The sequence below is a fragment of the Hylobates moloch genome, unplaced genomic scaffold (genome assembly GCF_009828535.3).
Source record: "Hylobates moloch isolate HMO894 unplaced genomic scaffold, HMol_V3 SCAFFOLD_5, whole genome shotgun sequence".
Lineage (NCBI taxonomy): Eukaryota > Metazoa > Chordata > Mammalia > Primates > Hylobatidae > Hylobates > Hylobates moloch.
In genome coordinates this window covers 48,258,292-48,276,427 of record NW_026652280.1, presented here as the reverse complement: position 1 = coordinate 48,276,427, position 18,136 = coordinate 48,258,292, and the positions used below count along the sequence as shown (strand labels likewise).

General features: G+C 36.4%; 1 protein-coding gene across 2 annotated transcripts in view; it reads left to right on the top strand.

The window, feature by feature from the left end:
* The first annotated feature begins 4,471 nt into the window (after nucleotides 1-4,471).
* DSG4 (desmoglein 4) overlaps nucleotides 4,472-18,136 on the top strand; it is a 38,259-nt gene continuing 24,594 nt past the window's right edge. For both annotated transcript variants that reach the window (XM_032151718.2, XM_032151719.2), the window contains exons 1-5: nucleotides 4,472-4,654; nucleotides 12,883-12,918; nucleotides 14,438-14,569; nucleotides 16,127-16,282; nucleotides 16,635-16,779. In XM_032151718.2, the coding sequence (XP_032007609.1) occupies nucleotides 4,607-4,654; nucleotides 12,883-12,918; nucleotides 14,438-14,569; nucleotides 16,127-16,282; nucleotides 16,635-16,779 (517 nt within the window). In that variant the 5' untranslated portion in view covers nucleotides 4,472-4,606. The remainder of the gene's footprint in view (nucleotides 4,655-12,882; nucleotides 12,919-14,437; nucleotides 14,570-16,126; nucleotides 16,283-16,634; nucleotides 16,780-18,136) is intronic.

The following is an 18,136-nucleotide window of genomic DNA, read 5'->3' as shown; positions in this document are numbered from 1 at the left end:
GTGCACATGTACCCTAAAACCTAAAGTATAATAAAAAAAAAAAGTCACTAAGTTTGTGATAACTTATTACAACAACAAACTAATACAGAAAGCAGAATTGTTTATAAAAACCGATCCTATGCAAAAACATAATCATTATCAATTGCAAAAAAATCAAAACAAATTCAAAAAAATGCAAATTAAGTGAATTGTGACACGTATGACAGAGACTGGTTTCTCTCATATACAAAAGTATATGAAAGAACTAGTATTAAAGACATCAGCAGCCCAGTGGAAAACCAGGAAAAAGGAAATAAATATTTCAGATAAAAAGAAATATAAATGGCCAATATCTCTCCCCGGCCCCTGGCCCACCCTGTGAAGAGATGCTAATCTTATTCACACTAGAAAAATGTTTTTGACTGGGTGCCATGGCTCACGCCTGTAATCCCAGCACTTTGGGAGGCAGAGGCAGGCAGATCACTTGAAGTCAGGAGTTCAAGACCAGCCTGACCAACATGGAAAAACCACGTCTTTACTAAAAATACAAAAAATTAGCCGGATGTGGTGGCGGGTGCCTGTAATCCCAGGTACTCAAGAGGCTGAGGCAGGAGAATTGCTTGAACCCAGGAGGTGGAAGTTGCAGTGAGCCGAGATTGCGCCACTGCACTCCAGCCTGAGTGACAGAGGGAGACTCTGTCTCAAAAAAAAAGAAAAACGTTCTTGTTTACCTGGCGCCGTTTCTCCCTGGGCCACCCATATGGCCAGGTGATTACCCTGATTCAATAATTCTTCAACTTCAGCCTGCCTCCCCAGAATTACCTAAAGAGCATGTTAAGAATGAAAAATTCCAGATCTCATTCCCAAAGATTCTGATTCACTAAATTTGGGGCCAGGAAATCTGCATTTTCTACATAATGGCCTAAGAAATATATTTCAAAAAACACTGCCTACCTTTTGACCTTCCTATTGCTGGATTTCTTCCTCAGACATCCTGAGCTGACCAGATTCCATAGTCGAGCCTGCCAGATATATAACTAACAGCATCAAAGGTTAACCACGCACATGATACAACTTTGTCATAAGAGGGGCACTGCCAGTGTCACTGAAGAAACCGGAGTGACATCTAAGTAATTATCACACTGTAGAATGGCTGCTACTGTAGTCATCGGGAGGCAGGAGGCAAACTAAGATGATATTTCCGAGATAAGTATGCAGCAAGTATGCAATAAGTATGTAAGTAATACGCTTTATTTAATATAGAGCTAGAAGCCACGCTTTTCTGTCTCCACTTATTTGGAATACATCCCATATCTGTGAATTCACAGAGATAATCGACAAGCCATCTCTGTCAGGATGTAAGCATGATTTTAGGGTGTAAACTAACATCATCTTTATGGAAATAACATAACTCTTTATGAAACTGATGTTTAATCTCTATGATTTCTAACACCCACTAAATAACCTGGTTGGCTGGCCCCTTGTTGCCATACATAAGTTGCCTTTAATGAGGGGACAGGATGTTTATATCTTCATTGTGGTAGGTGAACAGACATGTGTTCACAGCAGTGACTCTAGGTCAAAACCTTTACAAGCCTTGTTTACCTTTTGTCTCCCCCTTCCCAGGCCCAGGCTGATGAAAACTTTTTGCTTGTGTCAGCTCTAGAAACAACCTGTGCTGCATTTGACCAACGTACTTTAGGACCATAAATATTTTTTAAATTTCCTTCCCCCTAACTCTTGCTTTCAAGAAATAGAATTGTCCTTGGATACTTGAATAATATCCACTAGTAACCCTAGACTAGAATAATTTGATGGAAAAGTTTGCCCTGATGTCATTTCAACAATATCTTTGTCTGTATAAATTACATTTCTGTTTTTCAAAGAGAACTTGTATTGGCATGTATTGAATTCCTTGCCTTCTGTGGCATTGATTTGAAAAGTACAGATGTTAAAGCTCTCACTGTGTTCTACACAGATGTGATGTGGAGAATAAAGGTGTCTTGCTACTTTATACAATATTATAGAAGCATAATACAATAATTAAACATCAGTAGCATCCCTAAAAGCCAATGTATGGTTTCATCTGAGCAAATGAAATGTCACTGGTTTGACATCAAAAATAAATACTATAAAAAACTTGCTAAAAAATATTCTGCTCATAGAACCAACATTTCAGTAAAGTCTAAAGTATGGGAAAGTCTTTTAAAGCTAGTAGTGTTTAACCATCCACTATTTTGCCTTCACATACATAGCTAATAATGAAAAGTGGCTTGGTGTTTATATAAACTGACCATGAATGAGGAGATGGAATTCTTGCCTATCTTTGGCCCTAATAAACCGTACAGCCTCTCTGGACTATCACTATCACATGGGTAGGAGAGAGGGAAGATAGGAGAAATTGGTTTATAAGATCTCTGTGGTATCTTTAAGGATTAATGTTTTATGCTCTGTTTCTATAATGACTGATACTCTTCAAGAGAAACAGAAGTAGCTACTCTTTATCTACACAAGCTCAGAACCATAACCAAGTTTTGTCTTTGGGAATTCCACTGTAAAATCATCCCCTGTGGGAAACAGTAGCTCACACCTGTAATCTCAGCACTTTGGGAGGCCAAGACAGGAGGATCACTTAAGCCCAAGAGTTTGAGACCACCCTGGACAATATAGCAAGACGTTGTCTCTACAGAATATTTTAAAAATTAGCCAACTGTGGTGATATGCACCTATAAACCCAAGTACTTGAGAGGCTGAGGTGGGAGGATCGCTTGAACTAAGGAGGCAGAGGTTGCTGTGAGCTGTGATCAGACCACTACTGCACTCCAGCCTGAGAAAGAGCAAGACTCTATCTCCAAAAAAAAATTTTAAACAAAAGATCATTCCCACAGATTTCAAGGAGTAAACAGAAATGAAATGATGGGGCTTCAGGTAGTTCCTCCTTAGTTACTGAAGAATCTTTTAAATATGTTCACAATTATAATCTGGATTCAAATTCTGGATACCATTGAAATCAGGAGTTTCAAATGGAGAAAGCTAGAGGAACCTACATAAATGATCTAGTACTATTTCTATTGCTTCCTGTTTCTTTTCTTTAAAACTCATCCTATAAATAGCATTCAAGTAGATAGAAAATCTTGTATTTAAAAGAAATCATCTATAGTGTAAACAAAAGGTAGAAACCTTTGTGAAATATCTCCTTCAAACACAACAATAGAGAAGCATGTTGTTTTTCCCTTGTGAAAAGCAATGTCACATAAGGACCTGGAGTTGTTTCATTAATTCGCTTAGGCAAATTAAATTATCTAATTCAACATGACATGAAATAATGCAAAAGTAAATTACTTTATCTGGCTTCCAAAAATGCTAAAACTACTTTTCTCAAGAAACTAAGCAATACTTAGAATACATTCTATTACCAGGGTCAACCTTGTTTCTGAATTACAGTGATGGGATAGTGAAGACAAGAGGCAGTGTCCCTTTGAAATTCTCCAACCAACATCTATTATCTATCAATCAGAGAACAGTTAACTACATTTTCTTTTAAGTTTATTGATGTTGCTGCCAGCCTACAATGTTTGCATCAGGACACTCTATATCCTGTTTCAAACCCATGCTAACAAAGGAAAAGGGAGACATGAAAAAAGGGAAATAATATTCGAAAATATCCAGATCCCACTCTGGGCTTTTTTTCATTAAATTCTCACGTTTCCAACTTCAGTTTCTCCTTAATAAATATTTGTGATGGTGTAAAAGGTGTTTCTCACCCACATTATGTACTTTTTATCAGTGGTAATGCTATGAGAAGTGAGAATGTTGTATTGTAGTTACTTTAAAATGATTTTGTAAATATCATATTGTAGAGGCTTGACTGAATAATCAAGAAAGAAAATGCCAAAGTATGGAAACAAACATACTGGTACTAGTTAAATCAGAATTCCTTCATCTTAACTTTGTTATTTCAGAACATCTTTAAAATTGAGAGTGCAGTTCAACCACAAGACATTTTAAAGAGAGAAGCAGGAATCAACTGAATTGAAATGAGCGTCATTATTCTATCTTTCTTCCTATACCATACTTGAGTCCTGATGACTTTCAACAATGGCCTCTGCTAAAAGTATCATTCCTTGAAGTGGGTTCTGTAGTGGACATGTGTGTGTATGTGTTGTCAGTATATGTAATTTTGCTTTTACAATGTTGGCAGTAAGAAGAAGCCTTCTAATTTTATTCAGCATGATGATAGGCCCTAGCATTTTAATTATTTTTTATGTTGTGAGTAATTTATTATTCACTGGCTATCTTCCCTGTAAATCTTGTCCTCGCTCTGTAGGGTTTTTCTTTGGTGTCCAACAAAGGGTTTCATTGCAATAAGAATCAAGGTGTGTCTAAATTCTTACCCAGAGCCCAAACAATGCCAGTCTTCCAGACAAGCCTGGGAGTTTGGGGTGGGGAAACAGAGTCATTATAGAATATCTTCATCTCTCTGCCCAGAGATCACCAGAGTTATCACCCATGCCCTCCTAAAAGGGTGTCTCGAAGCATATCTTGCTGTAGAGCAGAATTTGGAACTGAGAAGACGAGGGCTCAAATTGAATCTCACAGGATTTGTGTGCAAGAGAAACCCAAAGGAATGGATTGGCTCTTCTTCAGAAACATTTACCTTTTGATCATTCTAATGGTAAGTAGAATTTAAAGAGGTGGGAAGGAAATGCAGCCTCAAGGTCTTGCCTTTGTTACCTGTCGGGCTTTCTACATGGGATTTATTCCATTTTTAATCCCCTTCCTGCAAAGAGAGTTCTAGAAGTCCAGCCTCTGTTAATTTCAAACAACTCTCTCCGCCTTGAGGAAGAAAATGCCATAGAGAAGCGGGGTGAGAATCTGGCTGAATTAAATTTATATGCCCTCAGAGACATAATCTACTTCACTTTGAGTGTTAGGACTATTCTAAAATTTTAAATTGGAAACAAAATTCATATTCTATGGTCATATAAATAAATCAGATAGATTGCTGTGAAAACTCCCAGTGCAAATGGGTTCTAAATTTGAAGGGAAGTTAATCAAGCCCATTTCTTTTCAGTAGTTATTTCCCTATGAGTTTCTTTCAAAGTGGAGGAATGACAGCCATGTTGAAATTACATTGCAACTAATGATGAAATATTAAAGTCATGAGAATTTTTTCCAGTCAGATATTGCTAAAGAAAAATGAAGCCCAGCCATCAAGATGAACTTTTTCTGGAATTATGAATGCATTCCTACAGACCAGCAAAGAAATATTTAAATAACTTATTTCTTTACAGTAAACATGGCATTTTGGGTATTATATTACTTCCCTCTAACTTTTGGGTGCCCAAGGTGTGACATGATTTCCAGACAGGCAGCATGCATAGCAAGTATCCTACCCTAGAAAGAGATAATTCCAACTCCAAAGAAGAACAAAGTTCCAGTTGGCCAATCATCAAACTATTGCCAATTCTGGGAAGATAAGAGGACAGGATTATTAGGAATTGTACAAATTTTTCAAAGTAAATTAAGACAAATGCATTATAGTTGGCCACACTTCAATCTCCCAGGAGTATCCACGTTAGTGCTACAACCTAAGCTTAGAAAATGATTCCCATCCTATTCTTACGCAAGTGGCAATTATACCAGACTCCTCTGAACATCAGTTGTAAGAGACAGAGAGTAGCTAGGGCTGGGAGAGATGGGAGCACATTATTGTCCAGGAGGCACAGTGAGAGCTACTCTTCTGGAATTCACATTTCTAAACTTCAAGAGCAGCGCAGGAGCCAAACACTGCCAAAAGGCACACAACCCCAAGCTCAAAAGGGAACGTGAGAACAGAATATTGCATCCTCTGAGTTTAGGAGACAGATTATTAAACAAGATCATTTTTGAAAAATATTTTTAAACTTAAAAACACAAGACAGAAGGGCAATATTCTGTTATAATGATCATTATTTATTTACTAAATAAAATAAATGTTACTAAAAGAAGAGGCAAGAGTCGGACTTGGTCTTCAATAGAAATAGTATTGGATATACCTCTTGTTCAACAGAAATATTATTAGGATATACCTCTTGTTACTCTTCTACTGAGTATATTAATGCTTTGACTCAGATAAACTTTTGGTTTCTTGTAAGGAAAATTGTATGTGTCAAGATTTTAAGGGCCACTTCTGAGCACTAAATCTTGCCTCCCATTGCCTTCTGCACAGGCATGTTTTATGATAATATTATTTAATTGAAGATAAATATTCTTCAATTCTTCTCCTTGATCTTGAAAGAGTAGTATATTTCAGACTCTCAGGATCTTTTTTTGGTAGTATTTATTTATTTTCCTTGGTAATACTAGCGTTTTTAATACTTAATTCCTCCTACTCCTCATTGATATTGAAGTCTTTGTGTTTGACATTTCATGGTAATTGTGAAAAAGTTCTTGCAGTATTTTTTTCTTTATGCATGTCTAATAGATCCCTTACCATATCAATTAATAATGTCTGGAATTGGGAGGTAGAGACTTCTATCATATTTCAAAATTGAAACAAATACAAGAATTGTTTAAGGAGAATCAATATGATGTTATAGATATTATAGGAAAGTAGGCATGCCTACTTCTCTTTAATTTCCTGAACTTGAACTCTGCCCCTTCTTCATTAACTAAATCAAAGACTCTCTGGGGCATCATTGCAGCTTACACTAATGAGGGTGTGGCAGCCTCTCAGAGACTCACAGGTAGTTTGTGTCAGCTACATCTAAACCGCAAAGAGTACTTTAAACAAAGTTCTGACTGGCTAACCAGCAAAAGGTACTCAAAACTCTAGATTACAATAGGGCATTGATTTTATCACGAGTCACTTGGCATTTTCTTCCTAAGGGTGCTTATCATGTTCTTCTCCTACAAAACAGATAGGGGTGGTGAGGGACAATCAACAGTGAATCGAGACTCAGAAGTCCCGGGTTTGAATCACAGCTCCTCTTCAAAGTGGCTGTGTAACTTTGGCAAAAGCACCCAACTTCTCAGGGCTACCTTTGACCCCATGTGAGAATATATGGTTAGACATGATGTTATTAAGTTGCTTCCACTGTAGAAACTCTGCAATTCTAAAATTATCTCCACTGAATACTTATGTAGTAGAAGTTCATTTCTGGCTCATAAATAGTTTTCATAAATTTGGCTGGAGAATCTGAGGATTTAGGTAATGCTATGGATTGTATAAATTTTATAAGGAAAGAATCACGTAAGGCAGGACAGTTATTAGCTGGAAGAGACCTATATTATATCAAGTGGATAAGGTCATAAAAGACAACCATTTATCAGATAAGAATTTTTCTCTATGTGTGGTGACCATTCGTGCTACATATAAGATGTAAACACTTCCATTAAATAGCCTAATTATTGGAAGTAAAGAAGGTAGGTGGCTAAATATAGCCATTATCTCATTGCAAGTTGACAGCAGGCATCAAAATTTGAAAACATATTTAAAACTAACTTAGCCACTTATCAATTTAGTTCTCACATGCACTCAAATATGTTATTCTGAAACATGGAACAGAAATTTGTTTCTATTTACTTGTCAGGCAAATTTCCAGAAATATGATGGAGAGAAAAACACCTTATCCGATTTGGTTTGATATTTGTACTAAACAGAATACCCTAGATTGCTTTAAATGATTGGTTTCCGTACTGCTTATTACAGAAAGAATGTACTCATCACCACAAAGATTACATCGAAGCAAATCTCACCTCTATTATTGTTTTGTTGATATAAGTGGCTAAGGAATTACTAAATGTATTTTAAATCAGTGGATAAGTTTATATTTTTTGCCTTCAAATTCCTGCAGAGTCCATGGAGAGAACCTCATATAAAAAAGTTTTATATCCCAAGAGATATCTAGTATTACCATGACCTATAACTTAGTATAGTTTTCTCAAGAATATCTACCTATTGACTTGTAGGATAAAAATCCTGCCCTAAAAAGATTTCATAGCCCTTGGGATTCTACGACTCTTTTCCTTTTTGAAAGATACTTTTTTTGTAGCGGGGAGAGCTTCTGGATCCTGAGTACATAGTCTGATGACTCTTTTCTAGTTCTTAAGTGTCCAGGAAGGAGTTCCTTGTAGAGCAATGAAACCGTTGTTTAAGCTGCAGTAATGTTTCCTTTCCTTCCCCAAGTGGGAGCACAGTTGGAATTCCTCACTCGTGGAAAGCAGCTCTGACTACAGGGTGTGTGACAACAGTGCCTGCAGGGAAACCTTCAGACGTAACTTGCATGAGAAATGTTTGCCCTTCTTTTCTACGCAGAAAATTACATGCCTTACAAACTAAGATGCCATTATTGATACACCTTCAATTATAAACAAAAGTGGTATAATTAGGCTTGAACTTGGCAACTCTACCATAGACCTGGTAGGATGGTAACTGCTTTACTCAATTATTATTATAAGCATTATTCAGGAAAGAGCTGCTTATTAATAAGATGGTCCTACATATGCGGATGACTTCAAAACTGACTACTTCAAAAAGGTAAGTCATGAAGATGAAAAAATAGCCTTGTTCTGTAGCTACTACTTTAAATACACTCAGAATGTAAGAGAATAATATCTATTCCAATATTGCAAGAAGCATATATTATATGCTTAAAGTCTACATATCTTATATAAAATCATCATATTCTCTCTAGAAGTAAGTATTAAAAGAGAAAACAAGACCCAGAAAAATTTCTACAATTTTCTAAAAGTTAGATGACAATAGAGTATGGTGTATCCTATTATTCCTCTCTGGAATATATACACTATTACAGGTCAAAACTTGTTTGCACACAGAGAACCGTGTCTGTCACATGCTTTGTCAATGAAAATGTTTCAATGAATGAATGGATTTAGTTTCTAACTTATCTTTCTTACCAAGTCACTTAATCATATATTTCCCACCCACATGTTGATGAGCAACTTTAACATGGTTAGTGAGCTTTAAAAAGAGCTCGAGCATTTCAAATTGAGACAAGGTGTTGGTTCTCTGAAGCTGCCAGCCACTACATTGCCATTCCAACACCTGACACTAACAAAACATTTCACAGTTAACAAAACCATTTGAAGAGATTACAAAAGTCTCGAAAGGTAAATTTTACAAATTAAAAAAAAAAATGTTCATGGGATAAATTAGTCAGACAGCTCACAACTGGGACAGTCAGGATGTGAACCCAAAACTCTTTCAACTCTGCCAGCATTGACTCTCTTCTCCCTTTGGGCCAATGCCCAACCCTATACATTCTTCCTTTACGTTGCCTAATTCATCCCAGTATCTTTTTTTATTTTCCTGCTTGCCTCCTATTTTAACATGTCACTCTTTCTAGGCCTGTGTCTTACTGTTCATTTCTTTCTCAGAAATTAGCAGAGACTGGAATTTTAGTTTCTTTTTTTTTTTTTTTTTTTTTTTTTTGAGAGGGAGTCTCGCTGCGTTGCTCAGGCTGGAGTGCAATGGTGCAATCTCGGCTCACTGCAACATCTGCCTCCTGGGTTCAAGCAATTTTCCTGCCTCAGCCTCCCTGGTAGCTTGGGATTAGAGGCACCCGCCACCATGCCCAGCTTTTTGTTTGTTTGTTTGTTTTTGTTTTTGTATTTTTAGTAGAGATGGAGTTTCACTATGTTGGCTAGGCTGGTCTCAAACTCCTGACCTCGTGATCTGCCCACCTCAGCCTCCCAAAGTGCTGGGATTATAGGCATAAGCCACCACGCCCAGCCAAATTTTAGTATCTTAAGCATTTTTATATTTCCAGCAAAAGTCCTGTTCAAGTTTTTGCCATTAATGCAACCTATCAAAAGGACATCCAAAAATAAAGGGAGACAGGAAACCGTCATCAACCAGGCCCACAGAGACTATAATATATTTAGGATACCACACATCTCTCTGGGTTATGTTTGCTCCCTCAGCAGCACGTGCCTCCAACTCCCTTTTCTAGTACTCTACCATTGTGATAAGTGGCTCAGCCATTTCCTTTCTGTGTGTGGGTCTTTTACTCAGGGCCTCAGGTCAAGCCACATCAGCGGATGATGCCTGGCCCACATACTGCTCTGAAAACGTGACTCTTGGGCTGGTCCAAAGGTAGTGAGTTATCTCAACTGATTGTTCACAGTCACTTGCAGGTCAAGCTCCTTGTCCTATTCTTTCCCCCTGTCTCACTACTGCACTTGACTAATCTTAAAAAAGAAAAATTTTTAAAAAGACTTTTGTAGGCAAGGAATTTCCACAATTACCTAGGAGTCCATGACTACTTTTCACCGTCTAACTGAGGTTCATACAGTTATGTTGTGCAGTTTAGGAGGCCGATGTCATTCCATACTTCTTCCAAAACACTCATTAACAGGTGTTTCCTAGAAAGCGAGGGCTCCTGATGGGGCTTATGATTTCATAGGGCCTGGGAGTAATACCTGGCAAGTTCCTTCTGGGAGACCTGTACATAAAGTGACAGGATTTGGAGGGTTTGGCTTCTATTACCCTCATCCTTAGAGCCAGCTGAGCAGGGAGCAGAAATACCACAAATGTACTGTGGAAGCCTCCATCAGCACAGCATAGGTTCTGCTAGATGAGAACCTTGGGTTCTAGTATTCCACTTTCCTGACCTGAAAATAATGAAAAATAAAAAATTCAGGGACAGCAAAAGGATGAGGGGCTTATACTCAAACATTCTCAGAGTTACTTCAGTTGAGCTGGGCTCTGTAGAAAGGATAAGACCAAGGTAAAATGAACTCAGAACTCCTCATCCCTTTAAACTACAGACAAGTCTGCTTGATGTGGCTACTTTCAAGTCCTTAAAAATGATCGACTAGTACTTTTAGATGTCACGGGGCACTATGAACACGCCCTTGAAAGCCACAGAAGAAAACCCTTCTTTCATTCTTCCTTCCTCTTTACAAATGTACTGAGCATTTGCTGTGCCTTTCACTTCCACCTTGGTCATTCTATTTGAATCAGAGTCTGAAACAGGGAGAAGCCAGGGGATTTGTCCAAAGCCACACTACTCAGTTCTTGTGCCTGCATGTCTCAAGAAATTTTTCATAAATCACATTGTTTTTTATAAAGCCAAATTATAATTTAAGGCTATATATCCATTATGGACTATAAATCATTGGACTTCAAAATGTACACTTGATATCAGCTTAATTGTTCCTATAAGAGTCTTCAAATTGGGACACATATTTTGCTGAATACATATTCCTTTAAAACTCTAGTTTTAAAACTCTAGCTTTATTCTAGTATATTCCTGTAAAACTCTAGTTTAAAACTAGAGTTTTTTATCTGGTTTTAAAACTCTAGTTTTATTCTAGTATATTCCTTTAAAACTCTAGTTTAAAATACTAGAGTTTTAAAACTAGAGTTTTAAAGGAATCATTTTCCAGATCCTCAGCTTCTAGTGTTTCCTCAAGTCAATCTACCTCAGCGTGCACCTGAACTTGAGGTATCAAGCTAGTTCTTCTCTCCCAAATCCCCCTTAAAAAGTCACACCTCTCAGCCATGGCAAACGTTATTCTGTTGCACTCTAATGGATTGTGAAATTATCTGGGGCACTAAACTAAGGAATAATGGAAAATATTGATGTCAATATTGAGAAAGAGAGTTAATTTCAAAGCACTTACCAAATCTTTTTGCAAGTCCTGCTTTTCAATTATTTGTTTTCAACAAAATTAAAAGAGGACCTAAAGGAGTTGTCAACTTATACATCGTTAAAAATCATTTAGATGATAAATTGCCTTACAGATTTAAGTCATGTAATTCAGAATAAGTTCTAAGAATTTAATGACTCTGCTACCATTAAAAAAATTCCAATGTCATCTATTAATATGAACAAGTTTTCCCAGTACTTACAACTGAAAGACAAAACCAGACAAAACAGAATTGGTTCTGAAGCTTGGTTAATTCTAATAATAAGTAATATTTATTTAAGAACTAATTTTTTTAAAATTTCATCCCCGTGTTTCCAATGCATTTCCAATGAAGTTTTACTTTTCATATTATATTGCATTGAAATTTCAATGTTTGCATTTTGTTTGCTCAATTGTGATACTAAGTATAATTGTAAAACTAATGCAATTCAGAGAAAAAGTGTTTCTTTACACTTAGAGCTTCACAATGGTAGAAATTCCAATAAAATAAAATTTCTATTCATACGTATATTTTCATTACAGACAAGTATGCTAGGCTGCTCAATAAAAACCTTAAAATACATTAAAATATGTTTGAAGCTTGAAAATATATTCCAGTAGGATGAACCTATGGAAGGGATAATTCATCAATAGAAATGTGATATAAGAGTTTAAGGAGTAATAGGAGTAAAATAAATTCCAACTGACAAAGAACTTATTCGTCTATTTTTCTAATGGATGAAACTGAGCATCAGAGGGCAACAGCATGTAGATTATTGCATCTCCCACAGCTCCTCATACGTTCCCTTAGCTTCCAGCAAAAATATTATTGACCATTTCTGGAACATCTACTGACTTAGAGCCTTTACAACTGTGTTCTTGTTTCACCCTGGGTGAAATGCGCTTCCTCACCAATTCCTCTTATCAAACTAGCTTCATTCTGCAGAGCCCTTTCAAATCTCTGCTCTCCTAGGAAGTCCTCTTGAAATTCACTTGGATAACTTGAGCTGCCTTCTCTATCCTCCATCGAGCCCACTGAGGTATCCTAACCTCCTGTAGACTTACGTGTTTGTCTTCTCTAAAATGTAAATACTTTGGAGGGCAAAAAGTCTATTATTCATTTGTGTTAGCCATGTTTATTTCACATCATCAACAAAATGTATATTTAAAAATGGAGTAATAAAAGAATATTGTCAATGTTTTTATGACATGGCTTCCTCTAAATTATGCAAATTTATGCTAATGTGTTATCTTCTATTAAAACAGGTGGTGATGGAAGTAAACAGTGAATTTATTGTTGAGGTAATGTAAAATAAAATTATTTTCTCAATTTAAAATTAAAACAAAAACTGAATTTTGTAATGTATTATATATAAAAATCAGAATATTTGAAATTGTAATTATCCAGGTAAAAGTTAAGAGAAAGAACTAGTGAACTGAAATAGCAATGGTAAAACCCATGCCCCCAAATCTCTATGCTTTTAGGGCATGTGTTTGCAACAGCTTAGTGTCTTAGTAACTCCTGTTTATCAAACTATATGAGTAGTTTATTTATGTTTTCCAATCCATGGCAAAGCAAAAGAAGCAAAGTGACACTTTAGAGTGGGAAGAGACTGTTTAGACACATTAGACAGAAAGACAATTAATGGTTCATCAACGAGAAAAAGGACAAACATTCAAATTGTATAACCACAACTAAATGGAAAACATATAATCTGGTGCCATTTAGAGTGGAACTCAGGAAATAGAGCTGCTGTCCTCTATCTCTGGCAGAGCTTTATTTTATTATAGTAGTTAAATTTTCCTTATGATCCTCTCAAATCGTTGGAAAAAATAAAATTACTTTTCTCATCTTTTTGGTGAAATAGGGAATAGGTGGTACATTTCAGTAAGTTGTATCAAAATGGGGAAATAATGTAAATACTCTGGTTGTAAAATACACTTCATTCAGTGGAACACCTCCTTCCCCCAAAGTGGTAATTAAATAAAGCTTAGCCTAAATAAACTTATTATCACCTGTGTTTCAGGGGGTACATTAGGACTTACAAAAATAAATACATGCATTTATATAGTGTATGCATGTATACAAATATGCTTGCACATGTAGTGACATTTCTAATCTCATTAATAGTATGAAATTCTTAAGTATACATCAATAGTAGCAACTTAAGGCTACGAAAGAAAAACCATATAGCAAGCACAGATACAAATGACAGCATTGCAAAGCCTTATAGGTGTCCATGGGATTATTGGAGGAATCATCAATTCCTCCAATATTAATAATATGTTTCTAATTCTGCAAAAATATATTTGGGTGCTTAGCCACAGTGCTGTCCTTATCAACAGAAGATAAAAAAATCTCTTCTCTCTTTTAGGTGAGCACGACTCACCAGCACAACTTTTATGTTATATAGGATGTGCATACACAGAACAATGATAATCTTTAAACTCTGCAGACTGTAAGTTCTGGTGAAAGCTCACTGAAGGGTGAGATAGGCAAGGCTCTCATATGGTGAAGATAGATTGAAAAAAGGAAAACTGCACAACTTATACAGTATAGCACATCATGAGCTCCTCAAGTAGCTAATTAAATTTGTTTCACTAGAATCAAATAATTGGAACCAAGATGATTCCAAAAGAAGTGGCAGCCAGAGGTAACCAAGCTCTATGTATCCAGAGTTGTGAATTCGTGAAAACATTCTCTGTTCTTCAAATTCAGTATCACTGTTTCTTCTAAATGCACCTTACAATATTAAATAAATGTCCTTTCTAAGTAAAATTATTCTAACACTGTAAGACACCTGAACCATTTTTGCTTAAGGTGAAGGAATTTGACATTGAAAATGGCACTGCAAAATGGCAAACAGTCAGAAGACAAAAGCGGGAGTGGATCAAGTTTGCCGCAGCCTGTCGAGAAGGAGAGGACAACTCGAAGAGGAACCCCATTGCCAAAGTAAGTGACGAAGCAAGCTGATGACAAATGCTTTTGCAGAGCAGGGAAGCTTTCAAATATTTCCAAGATTTGCAGGCTTCACTGCTCCACAGTTATTTAAGAAGACAGAATCTGGTCATTTGCTCCAGTTGCTGAGCCACTGATTTGAATATCATGTGGAGGGAGGCTGACGTGGGGCAGGCAGTCAATGGCAAGTGATTCTAGAAGAAAGGGCTGGATCTCCAGCACAACTGGGCTTTGTTCATCCATTTGTGTACTGCTCATTATTGCCTGTCAATGTCATAGGAAACGTATTCACATAGTGACAGTCTGAAGACTTGCCCTCCAGAAAGTCAAGCCAAGGTTACTGCACTAGATGAATTAACTCCAAGAAAGAAAGGATACTATCAAAAGTTCCCACCAGATCTCTACATCCAGAAAATAAGAGAGTCTTAAAAGACTTTCACAAATAATGCCTACTGAAAAGGAAGTAGAGTTAAAGAATGTGTAACACAAATTGATCCAGGAAGTATGGGATCCACATTAATAGCTTCATTCACTCTTTATAGACATCTTGATCTTGAACAGTAAAGTGATCTGCAGAATTCCCTCCTTCCAGCTTTATATTAAAAACATAGTAAGCATCAGCAATGATGTTACAGATACAACCTCAGCTCAAGAAAACAGATTTATTCTCTCTCAGATGTTTTCAAATCGGAGGGATGCTTTTAAATTATTATTTCCATTCAACTCATAGTGATAGTTTATGTTATTTCACTTATATTGAATATTCTTTTCTTTTTCTTTGCATTTTGGGAGGTTCTAGAGTATTCTTGTATGTAAAAAGGGCCTTTGGATTAGAGTTGAGCTAACCAAAGTTCTATTTCCAGCAGTCTTTATTTGACTGTGAATGTGTGGGTAACAAATCTTACCATTTTACTGAATGCTCTTATCTTTAGTATACAGATGAGATTTCAAAACTGTTTCAGTTTAAATTTATCAGCAATAGATAGTAAAGCTACTAAAGCAAAATCTATGTGGCAGAATATTTGCCATTAAATCTATTTGGCAGAAAAGTGATGCAGTATGTTTACATTTATAAAATTATTACCAATATCTCTAACCATTATAGTTCTCTGATATTCTCAATTTATCTACCATTTTGACTAAATCTCAGACTCCAGCTTAGGTAGGATACTTATTAATATGACACAAGCTTTTTTAAAAAAATAGTAAAGATTGTAATTTCTTTTGTGAAGCTCTTTCCATGTATGCTAAAAAATCAGAGAATTGAACAATGTGTTATTAACAACAAACCTAGCACCGAGTGTGGATGTTATACACATTACCTCATGTAATTCCCACAACAAATCTGTGTGATAGGTGGTATTATCCCCACCGTAAGCTGATCTGGGCAAACTTAAGTAAATTTTCCAAGGTCACACAGGACTAAGTCATGGTGCCAAGTTTCAATCCAATGCCCATTTGGTTAAGAAATCCATTCCCTTCTCATTCCACTACACTCTTAAGCATTATCTGCTCTAAACTGGATCACAATACTAGCTATTTTTCTCATAGATTCGATCAGACTGCGAATCAAACCAGAAGATAACATACCGAATTTCTGGGGTAGGGATCGATCGACCACCATATGGGGTATTCACCATTAATCCTCGCACTGGGGAAATTAACATCACTTCAGTGGTAGACAGAGAGATAACTCCACTTTTCCTGGTAAGTCATACCCATATGTTTTGATTTGTTCATGTTAGCTTTCTTCCCTTTTTCAAAAAATATTATCTTAAGATAATGGATTACTTTTGATAAAACATGGTAGACTGAACCCAAATAGAAGACTTGAAGCAATGGAAAGAGTGTGAAAATAAAAGTTTATAGTTCAGGATTCTCTGTTATGTTGCATGTACATGTAGTCAAGTGTCCTGATCATATTTAAATTATTTGACTGTACTGCAGTCTGAATTCACTGGAAAAAAATTGTTTCTTTGCCTATTTTCTGATATATTTTCAAGCATGTTGCTAAAATTCCTTTGGTGGAAAAAGACAGCTTTTTTCCAACTTTCCACAGATCTATTGCCGAGCTCTGAATTCACGGGGTGAAGACTTAGAAAGGCCTCTTGAGCTTAGAGTCAAAGTTATGGACATAAATGATAACGCTCCAGTCTTTTCTCAAAGTGTATACACAGCCAGTATTGAAGAAAATAGTGATGCCAGTAAGTAGAATGACATTCCTTCTCTATGTCACAGCATATCTACTTCTCTTGGTCAAAAGCTTTAGAAGACTGACATACAGGAAATGTACAGGACAGAAAATGTCACACTTGTATTTTGAATAAACCCCACATATTTTAATTTATAATTGAGCTAGAAAAAGAAATCATGTCTAAAATGATAAAATAAAATATCTTCTTACTTGAGGAAGGTCCCTACAGGGATTTAGCAGGTGCTTAGCACCTTCCTTAGAGATTGTTACTGGGCTCATGAACAACTAAATCCAAGTGAGCAAACTGAGGAATAAACCAGGAATGTTTAAGAAGGCTCTGTTCTGGTCTATTACCCAAAATGTTTGGCTGACCCACACCAGGTAGAGCGTGATGGTGGAAGCACGTGCAATTGTACCCATCAGATCAATCACTAAGGGTAATCACTGATCTTCACAGACTACGTAGCAAACTACATTCTATTCTCTCATTTTCTTTCATTTCTTTCCATTCCACTTAATTCCATTTCCAGTTCTAATACCCTCTGTCTTTCCTTTATATTAGTTCTCCTGAACTTCTTTCCTTCCTACTCTTATGCTTTTCCTATATGGCTACTTTCCTGTCTCTCCTCTCCCTTTGCCTTCTGACCTTGATTTTCCGTATAGCACATGAATATCAGTTTGTTCCCCAATCCTCTAATGTCCCTTTCCCTTTCAAATCTATGCCTGTCCATATACCTGTACACAAATTTGGGGGGAAATAATAGGAAAAATTAATTTCAGGAAAGAAGGCAGATAAACACAAAATGTTTTTTTGAACTAGGATGGTCCTCCCATAGAGAGGCAAAGAGATTTTGCCTAGGAGAGCCAACACAAAGAGAGACTCCAAAGTCCATCTTTACTTCCTCATCAACACATCTCAAGACAACATAGGTGAAGGAAGAGAAGGTGAAACCCACAACCAAGTCCCCCTGCCTAGAAAGCAAAAGAACATCAGGGACCTGACAATTCTGAAAAATCTGTCCAGTAGACTGACGTCCTTGGGGATTTGCCTAGGATACCTGTTCTTTCTACCTATGAGTAATTAGGAACTTCTTATATTGCTATGGACAAGTCTTCTTTTCAATAATTATATATTTGTGACTGGTAAAGTGCTATCTTCCAAAGCAAATAAGAGTGATTATCTGCTTTCCGGAAAGTGGCAATGAAGAATATAGGTGTTCAATAAATAATTACAATGTTGTATTTAATTAAACTATAATCTTCCTTAATTAAGCATTTTAAAATGATTTCACAAGACCATGGCAAAAAATAAAACAGATAAAAATCTGTTTATTCAGCTTTATGATAAAGAATCTATTGAACTTCTT